Below are 10,328 nucleotides of genomic sequence, written 5' to 3' on the forward strand. Positions count from 1 at the left end.
AGTACAAAAGGGTTTTGGACTACTTAATCCATCTACAGAGATGCAACAAGCCATATTCTTGCTATATCATTTCTGACTCAGAGCTGTGTAGACCCTGTCTCTTCTGCATACCCCTCTCACACCCCATCTATTTAGGGGGTTACATCCATATGGTTGCATCTCTTTTGAGCCTCTTGCTGGAATCGTCCCATCCTAACTTTCTGGTGGTTAGCCGCACCTGCAGTGAAAAAGGCTATTGGATTTATGACCAAAGCAAATTTATGTCCCCATAATGGCAATTGTGGTGAACTTGTGGGGGGAAAATAGGACCATAATGTTTATGTGTTTATGTGTTTTTAATCTTTATAGGCTTGATGTTATAGCCGGATCCTGAGGAGAATAGGTGTGTCTGAGATTAGCTCATTATTAACGAGGTCACAAGCATGAAGAGTTTCTGCTAACTACCCAAGCTCATAAATGCATCCAAATGGATTTTTTTGCATTTTTATGGGGCCAATCCTCAGATTCTCAGACACATAAAAGGGGGAAAGAGATCCACTAGCCTCAGAGGGACTCCCAGCTCCAGCTCGCCCTACTCTGCAATCCCCGCTCTGGAAGCCATCATGTCTTGCCGCTCCTACCGAGTCAGCTCTGGGTGCCGCATGGGCAACTTCAGCTCTTGCTCCACAGTGATCCCCCAGAACCTGAACCGCTTCCGGACAAGCTCTGTCTCCTGCAGGAGTGGGCCCAGCTTCCGGGGCCTTGGCAGCTTTGGTAGTCGGAGCGTCATCGCTTTTGGATCGTGCTCACCCCGGATAGCAGCTGTAGGCCCTCGTCCCATCCGCTGTGGCGTTGGCTTTGGTGCTGGCAGTGGGATGGCCTTTGGCTTTGGTGATGGCAGTGGTGCTGGTATGGGCTTCGGGGCCAGCAGTTGTGTTGGCCTGGGATTTGGAGCCGGCAGTGGCCTTGGCTATGGCTTTGGCTACAGAGTTGGAGGAGGTGGAATCCCAGCAGCCCCATCTATCACAGCAGTGACCGTTAACCAGAGCCTGCTGACCCCCCTCAACCTGGAGATTGATCCAAATGCCCAGAGGGTGAAGAAGGATGAGAAGGAACAAATCAAGACCCTCAACAACAAATTTGCCTCCTTCATTGACAAGGTACCTATGACAGCTCAATCTTTAGATCTGGGATGGGAAGAGCTAAAATGCACTGGAGTGTCCTCTCCCTTAAGAAAAAACAGCCCAGGCTGAGGCATCAGCCTTGACCCACATCCTTCAGGCACTGCAGTGTGATTTCTGGGTCACTTTGTTGCAAAACAAGGACAAACTTGAGGAAATGGTGCATGATGGGGTAGACTAGGACAGTGGTTGTGTCTTCTGAAGGAAAGAGAAACATCCAGGCAAATCTGAGGGCACCTGGACAAACTAAGTCCTAGCACCTAGTCACTTAGAAATATCTCTCAGATGGGCTAGAAACCTTAAGAGTTTGGCCAGGCCAAATGTTGGCTACGTGTTTAAAGGGTTTTATCCTTTAAGATTTTTGTGCTCTTTTTGAGATTGTCACAGTCTCTGAGGCTGGGTAACCACATCTGTTCAGGATCAGGAAAGTAGAGAATGGAACTGAGTGATTTTTGCACAAAAGAAAGAATGTATGCTCTCCCCCGTGGGTTATACCAAGATCCAGCTGAGATGCCTAGATAGAAGGAAATAGTAGGAAGCCACCACAGAAAGTCATGATCTTCAGACTGATGAGAGGAACAGTGACACCCTGATGATGTGGAACTGACATCCCACAAACCTTGCCTCCATGGAGTGGGTATCCTCTCTCTCTGAGAATGGAAACCCCCTTCTGTGAGCTTCAGGTTCCTATCTCTGAAATGAACCAGTGGAGCAAATGATCCAAGTTCTTCTCCAGCTCTACAATTCTCAGCTGATGGAGTATCTGGGGTGGTGGATAGGACTTATAACCTGAGAATTCCCACCTCCTAATGCCTTATCCTATCCCAATATACTTTGCTCCTCATTCTCAGTGAGAGATGCCCGATACCAATTTTTAGATATAGGCAAATCCCAGCTCAGGTAAAATCAATTTTTCAAACTTCCCAGTGGACTGGCTTACACCATTCTTGGAGTGTAGAGGGGAAATGGTACTGAAGTGCTTTGGTTTGAAAGCTTCTGTTTGCAGCTGAGCCTGGCTGAGCATGAGAAGGGGGTTGCAGACATACTTTTACAGCTTCTACTGAGTTACAGGAGGAATGAAAGTCAACAGACAAGAGAACAACGTCAACATAAGGCTGAGAGTCATCTCTGGCCACCTGAAGAACTGGCCCACATGTAGGCGACCCCATCAAGTTCTTCAGGTGCCATTTCTCTGTCCCTGCGGATTTAGGTGCGGTTCCTGGAACAGCAGAATAAGCTCCTAGAGACCAAGTGGAACTTCCTCCAAGAGCAGAAATGTGCCAGGAGCAACCTGGAGCCCCTCTTCGAGAATTATATCACCAACCTGCGGAGGCAGCTGGACGTAGCAAACAGTGACCGGGCTCGGTTTGAGGCTGAAAGGAACCACATGCAGGATGTCCTTGAGGGTTTCAAGAAGAAGTAAGTGGCATCTCTACTTCATAGAACAAGAACCAGCAGGGTTTGGTCCCCAAAGCAGCTGCCAAGCTCAGATAACAGCAGCTGGAAGGATCGGGGTTGACTGCTGGTTTCAATACTCAGCCTAGAGTTGAGAGTAGGGGCAATGATATGTAGGGAAGGAGGAGAAAGCCCTCTGCAGGTCCTGAGTAAAAAGGAGTTTTGGAATTGGGCATGGTTTATCCCTAGTCTTGTCTATGGGAATGGAGAGTGGACTCCAGAAAAAGGAGCCCTCTGGTTTTAAGAATAGTGCTCGGGTTCAGCAATGAGTGGGGTCCTACTTTCTCTATGTTCAAGTACAATGACTCCAAGTCTTTTCCGGCAGAGGAGCCTAACAACGGTCCACATTTTCAGACCCCAAATCTAATTTGAGAAAGTAAAAGAGATTTGGAAAAACTGAAGGTCATAGGCTCATAAATGGTCCTAAAGATGAGACAAAGTAGATGAGAACACATAGGTGGCAACAGAGACCCATGCTCCTGGATGTAACAGAGATGTCTTAAGAGGCTCACTGGGTTGCTGGGAGTAATTGCTTCTCAGTTCAGAATGAGAACTCACCCTCTCAATCCTTATCAACCAGGTACGAAGAGGAGGTGGGATTCCGGGCCAACGCTGAGAATGAGTTTGTGGCTCTGAAGAAGGTAAGACAGACCAACAGGTCCAAGCAAACTTCTCCCCGAGACAGGAAAATGTTCTGAAGACAAAACCTGCTCCCACCCCCAACTCCCTACCTATAAATGGCCCGAGAAAGCCCGGTGGAGTCTGGGGCCACCCACACAAGGTGGAACCTCTAAGGTCATATAACAGGTTCCCTTTGGAGTTCTGATTTGGCCTCAGATTATTTAGGATTGGGTCTTCACAAGAGCAGAGGTCTGAAGAGGTGAACTTGTAAGAGTCTTAGATTTAAAAAAAAAAGAGAGAGAGAGAGAGAGAGAGTCTTAGGTTATCCATATTCTTCTTGTCTCTAAATAAGCATTTGAAATGTCCAGGAGCTCTCAGGGAAGTTTTCATGTCATAGTAGGGAGAAGAACAACAGTCACTAAACTGCATTCCAGGGACTTTCCCACCCATCCCAAGGCCTGGCCTGGCCCTATGCGGATTGGCCTGATCTTCCCACCCATCTCCAGACCCCACCAAGTTTAAACAGTGCACAAGTCATGACCATTTTATCCTTCTCTCTTTTCTGCAGGATGTGGATACAGCTTTCTTAAATAAGTCTGACCTAGAGGCCAACGTGGACACCCTAACTCAGGAAATTGACTTTCTGAAAACTCTATACATGGCGGTAAGCATCCGTTCCTCTGAGCCAAACAAGGAGATCAGTGCTCAGCCTGGACTCCTGGGGGACTTCGTCTGGACTGGCATCATTTCTAACATTTAGTACCATATATCTTCCTCCCGTTCCAATCTATATCCTCTCTATATGTCGATGTATCCACAAGGGGAGAAGGGAAGGTAAGCAAGTAAGGCTTCTCAGCAGCCTGACTCAGGTTTATGAATAAACTCTTTGGATCTATGATGCAACTCCTCTTTGGCCAATCCAAAGACCGGGCTCTAAGAGTGTCACTTCCTCTCTACCAATCCGAAGAATCTGGAAAACTGATTTGTTAGAAGATGTAAGAAAAATTGTGTTTGATCTAATTAGCTAAATGAACTAGTTATCTTTTGTTTTGTAAGTGGTCTGTTTGGACTGGTACAGAGCCAGCCAGAGCTAATGTCTGGCTCTGAGTGGAAAGGGCCAATTCTAAGTCCCTGGTTCTTTTAAGGACTGGAGGTACAGGAATTCCTAGACCATCATGTTCTAGAACATTATTAACTTTCAGTGATCCATGACCACCACAGTCACTCTGTGGATAAGCCAAAGGAAAGTTTCAACCCTAGCATGGCTCTCGCTCCCCTCTGCCAAGTTCCTAGGCCCCGTGTATCCCCCTAAGCAAATAAGGTGTTAAAGGGGTATCTTCGGGCATATAACAAGGGCTCACTTTTTTTTCCTAAAGATTTTATTTTATTCATTCATGAGAGACACAGAGAGAGAGAGGCAGAGACACAGGCAGAGGGAGAAGCAGGCTCCATGCAGGGAGCCCCATGCAGGACTCAATCCCAGGACCTGAACCAAAGGCAGACACTCAACCACGGACCCACCCCTATAACAAGGGTTTAAATTCACACTGAAATGGTTCACGTCTCCTTCTTCATCCTGGGTTTGGATGGTCAGCTCCATCTTTTTGCTCTGAACAAATGAGCAATGCTCTCGGCTCCTGAAGCTACTCCTGGGCAGAGTTCCAGCCACTGATGAGACTCTGAGCCCATCTGTCTTGCTGATCCTCCAACACAGGAAATCCAGTTGCTGCAGTCACACATCTCAGAGACATCAGTCATCGTGAAGATGGACAACAGCCGGGACCTGAACGTTGATGGAATCATCGATGAAGTCAAGGCCCAGTATGAAGAGGTCGCCAGGCGCAGTCGGGCTGATGCTGAAGCCTGGTACCAGACCAAGGTGTGAAAGGGAGTGGGGGGCTGAGGAAGGGGTGTAGACAGCCCTAGAGTAAGACTCATGTACGATGGAGTGGACCCAGTGGAGGTCTAAGGCCCTCAACTCAGTTGGGGCTGCAGTCTTCACTCAAACTTTGGCCTTATAACATCCTCCCCCCGCACACAGTATGAGGAGATGCGGGTGACAGCTAGCCAACATTGTGACAACCTGCGCAACACACGGGATGAGATCAATGAGCTGACCCGCCTGATCCAGAGACTGAAGGCGGAGATCGAGCACGCCAAGTCTCAGGTGGGCAAAGGAGAGGAGAGAAAGCCTCAGAGGGAGGAGGAGGGGCTCTGTTTCTAGCCTCACCCAGGGATCCCCTAATCCCGGCCAAAGCCCACCTGCCTGATGCCCTCCCCGCAGCGGGCCAAGCTGGAGGCTGCAGTGGCCGAGGCGGAGCAGCAGGGCGAGGCGGCCCTCACCGATGCCAAGTGCAAGCTGGCCGAGCTGGAGGGCGCCCTGCAGCAGGCCAAGCAGGACATGGCCCGGCAGCTGCGCGAGTACCAGGAGCTCATGAACGTCAAGCTGGCCCTGGACATCGAGATCGCCACCTACAGGCGCCTGCTGGAGGGCGAGGAGATCCGGTGAGAGCTCCCAGTACGGGTGGGGTGGGGGGTGAGGTGAGACTTAGGCTTCTAGACCAACTGCGTGGGGAAGGGACCAGGTGAAGAATCGTCCGCTTGAACCATCTCTACAGGCAGCAGTAGCTTCCCTGCAAGCGTTAGTCAGGTTGCCCTTGCCAGGGAATTAGAAGATGGTTCTAGATTTTCGCCTCTAAAATGCAAGTCTGTAGGCAGGCTGCACCAGAATCATGGGATATTTTCTGTGATGGGTTATCTGTTGAAAAATAATAATGAAAACACATTTCCTCGAATTTTTTGACTCAAGAGTTTTGGGGCAGAGTCTAGCAAAATGTGTTTTTTTCAAAGCTCCCGGGATGCTTGTAAGCCAGGGGTAAGAACCATGGGTGGGTTCACTCTGCAAGAAAGCCCTCCCGATAGCAGGCAGCTTTTCAAGGAACAACTCTGCTTGTGAACTGACTTATCTCTTTCTCTCCCCAGGATCTGCGAAGGTGTTGGGCCAGTCAACATATGTAAGAAACTTGAGTTTTTTTCCTCTTCACACTTCTCTCCTGGGGCTCTGCAAAATTCCTTTGAAGTCAGGCTTGCGTTGGGATCCGGAACCCATGCTAGGGTTGGCCGTGATAGTCAGGGAGGCAAGGACCATTTAGCCCCTGGACTGGGAGCATCCCTTAGCTGAGGTCTGAGATGTCCCCAGAGAAAGCAATCACGAATGGGTGGAAGAAGGTCCCAGAAGAGAGTCAGCCTTTCTCTTGAGAGTGTCCTGTCCTTCAGGGACAAAGGTCAGAGAAGGAATGAAAAGGCCTGTGCCCAGGAGTTGCCCCTACACTCATGGCAGGGGATGGGACAAGGATGAGCACAAGTCTTGCTGCTGCTGCTGCTGCTGCTGCTGCTGCTGCCAAAGCCTCGTTTGTGCCCAAAGCATGCAGGGGATTGTGCTGGCACTTCTGGGGGCAAGAGGGGGGGCAGGCACAGAGAAGGCAAGACCACCCCCTGCTCTCTAGAACTATAATCTTCTTGAGATGAGCCCTACCCATTGTCAGCCTGACCCTCAAAGCCCTGAAGAGAGGCATGAGCACCCCTTTAGTGCTCACTTGGAGAAAATAGGTGGTTTGCCAGAAGTCACAAAGCTGGTCAGTGGCACAACCAGAATTCAGACTCAGATTCCTGATCCAAAAGTACAAACCTACATGGATGTCTGGTGGGGTGAGCGCTACACTGGGCGGGTCAGGCGGGTAGAGCTGCTCATCCTCGGATGAGCCTGCCCTTGGAGAAGGTGTGGCTTCCTACAAGAGGTCAAGCTTGAGTGGAGGTCACGGATGGTAGGAAGGATTCTGGTGAAAGGAGAGGGAAGGAGAGGGGACCCCTCCACAGACGGGGCTGCTCTAAGCAAGGATCTTAGTTGGGTTGGCGCCCTGGGGTATGGAGATATCCCCAGTGGATACCAGAGGGCTACAGAGCAAAGGCGTCAGTGGGTCAAAAGAGAACTGACGAGAGACTCTTATTGGAGGGACAATGCGGGGACCCCCCCAGGGACATGATGTAATCAGGAGAGAAAAGCCCATGGCTTTGTAGCAGCTACTGTTCCAGTTGTCTGGATAATCCAGCTCTCTGCCCAACCTGACTTCAGCCTTATATACATGACAGTCAACTTACGACTCTATGCCACCTGGGGAATTGGTTGAGTTCTCCCTATTTAAAAAAAAAAATTATTGATTTATTCATGAGAGATATATAGAGAGAGGCAGAGACATAGGCAGAGGGAGAAGCAGGCTCCATGCAGGGAGCCTGATGCTGGACTCGATCCTGGGACCCCGGGGTCACGCCCTGGGCTGAAGGCAGACGCTGAACCGCTGAGCCCCCCGGGGATCCCAAATTCTCCCATTTTAATCTGAATGTTTAACTTGAGGGGAGTCACAGCCCTAGAGTGGCCCAGACAAGAGGAGGGAGAGGGGGGTGTTGTCTGTGTGGATGAGAGGGACGGCTTGCGCGGGCCCTTCCCCCGGTGCCCGCCAGCACAGGGCACGGCCCCGGGCCCCAGGAGTGGGCGGCCTGCCCGCTGACAGGTTCCTCTCCCGCCCGCAGCTGTGAGCAGCTCCCGGGGCGGGACGGTGTGCGGGCCCGACGCCCTGGCCGCCAGCGCCGCCCTGTCCCGCAGCGCAGTCACCTGCCCGTCCGGCAGCGGCATCCGCTCCGTCAGCACCTGCGCCTCCAGCCTGGGGGGAGCCCGAGTCATCAAGGCCAGCGGGGACCTGCTGAGCGCCGGATCCCGGGGAGGCTCGGTGCTGGGGGGTGAGGCCTGCGCCCCCAGCGTCCCCTGCCCACTGCCCCCCGACGGGGCCTTCAGCAGCTGCAGCGGGGGCCGAGGCAGCCGCAGCTCCAGCGTCCGCTTTGTGTCCACCACCACCTGCCATCGCACCAAGTACTAGAGGCCACGCCAGCCAGCCACTGCCCGAGAAGAGCCACCTCAAAGTCACCTGCTTCTGTCCCAGAGGTGTCTAGACTCTGGGCCCGAGGGAGCTCCAGCTATCCCTCCTGCCAGGCAGGCAACGCCGCTCTCCTCAGGCATTGATCTGCCAGGCCCTGGCCTCGGGGGCATTTTTCCACCACCCGGATGCTCCGTCTGCAGCCCCAGTAGACTGGCCTCTCCCTGACTCCCCATTTCCACTCTTCGGATCACTCTTTACCTTTCAGTCCCGAAGAAAGGCTCATTCCACACAGTTCCACAAATCAGGGCCCCGGGGAGAAAATGAACAGTCCAAAGCCAAAAAGAATGTGCTAGGCACCATCGCCATCCCGGGCTTTGGATTAATTTGGAGAATGGAGAGTTGGCTGTCCACACTGCGGGCGTCTTTAGCCCACTGCCCTTTGCCTCCTCCTTCCTTCCCTGGCAGGAGAAGGTTCTTTCCTTCTCTTCCTCACCCGAAAGGATCCACAGTCCTTGGTGGCCCAAGGGATCCCTAAGTCCCCTGAGATGGTTCTTCTCCAAGTGGCAAACGTCCCAGCAGCTTCTCTTCCTGCGTTGTTGGTTTAATGTGCATGTGAGCGCACGTGGTGGGTGGGTGCAGATGGAGAGGTGGGCTCTGCTATGCTGCATGCCCCTGCCCCTGTTGGTGGTGTGAGGGAGGCCCAACCCCCGTGTGCTGCAGGAGGGTTTATGTCTGCAACTCCAGGGGGGTCTGGGGTGGGGTGGGTGCCTGTTTGTACTATCCTTTGCATTGCTGGGTTTTCAATAAACTTGCCAAGCTAACCTCACTAGGACTCTGGCCTCTCCTTCCGAATCACATTGCCGATGGGAGACATTGCCTCCTGGGCTCCACCACTCCAACCCCTGCCCTCTCCACCACGTACACCCCCCGCCCCAGGGACTTGCCAAGGGCAGAGGCTGCTGTCCTGGGCACAGAGGAAGCACTGAGGAAAGAGGGCTCAGGCCCTTCCCTGCGGGGGCTCACAACTCAGTGAGGGAGAGAAGAAATGCAGCAGAGGCCCCAAGAACAAGTGCCCAGCAGCCCACTTCTCTCCAGGCATTGCCCCACACCTCCTGACCAACAGAAACCCTTCCCACTCTTCCCCAGGTCCTGTCCCAGCCCCACTTCCTCTGGGATCATTGCAGAACACTCATCCTTCTACCCTCACTCTTGTCTCCATCCAGCTCACTCATCATGAAGCTGCTAGAAAGGCCTCACTCACATAGAAAACTGATCATGGCTCCCCCCCACCCACTAATAGCCCTCCGTGGCTCCCCACTGCCTTTCAGAAAGAATCCAAACTTCTCAACATGCATATAAGTCCTGAGTGATCTGCCCACACACTTCCACCCCGTGCCATCCCTCCACGCACCCCACTCTGGCCTCTCATCCTTTATTCTTTCACCCAACAGACGCTCGTGAAATGCTTGCTACATGCCAGGCACGATGCGGGGAAAACAGCAGTGAATGAGACGTGGTCCTGTCATCAGAGAGCCCACAGTCCAGGCTGACAGGCGGACAGGTGGACAAGCACCTGTGACTTGACATGCTACGTGCCGTGTTCAGAGTGGAGTCAATGCTGCACTCCACAGACGAGAGGCCCAACCTAGACGTGGGGCATTATTAAAAGCTTCCTGGAGGATGTCATGTCCCAGCAGAGATGTGAAGGCCTATGGATTGGCCATACTACGGAGGAGGAAGTGCTCCAATCAGAGGAAACAGGGTGTGCAAAAACCAAGAGGTTGGAGAGAGCGTGCCCAGTTTGGAGATCTCGCTGGGGCTGAATGACACAGCCTGCAAGTGACAGCAGAGGTGGGGACAGGAGTCAGACAACACGCACTCAGGATCGGCTCCCGGGGCTCAGCTCCATCAGGGCCCACGTCTCACACAGGGACTGTTTGCCCCTCTGCCTCACCTCGAGAGCCCTCCTCTGCAAGAAGCACACCTCGCCCACACCTCAGCCAGCAACCTGACAACTTACATGTCGCTCTGCTCGCAGTCTAAGGCCTGCCTGACCCTGGGCTCCCAGCCCACCTGTTCTCCTGCTTCCAGGAGCTCCACACTCCCCACTTCGTCTGCCATGTGAAGTCACACACGCCCCTCAGGTAGCAGCGACAGCAAG

General features: G+C 52.6%; 1 protein-coding gene across 1 annotated transcript; it reads left to right on the forward strand.

The window, feature by feature from the left end:
• The first annotated feature begins 550 nt into the window (after positions 1–550).
• Positions 551–8,948, forward strand: KRT84 (keratin 84). Its single transcript, XM_025458814.3, has 9 exons — positions 551–1,139; positions 2,371–2,579; positions 3,196–3,256; positions 3,805–3,900; positions 4,951–5,115; positions 5,278–5,403; positions 5,521–5,741; positions 6,219–6,250; positions 7,824–8,948. The coding sequence occupies exons 1-9, from the start codon at positions 603–605 to the stop codon at positions 8,165–8,167; spliced, it is 1,791 nt and encodes a 596-aa protein (XP_025314599.1). The 5' UTR covers positions 551–602; the 3' UTR covers positions 8,168–8,948.
• Positions 8,949–10,328: the final 1,380 nt, after the last annotated feature.

Source organism: Canis lupus, chromosome 27 (assembly GCF_003254725.2).
Source record: "Canis lupus dingo isolate Sandy chromosome 27, ASM325472v2, whole genome shotgun sequence".
In the NCBI taxonomy this organism is placed as follows: domain Eukaryota; kingdom Metazoa; phylum Chordata; class Mammalia; order Carnivora; family Canidae; genus Canis; species Canis lupus.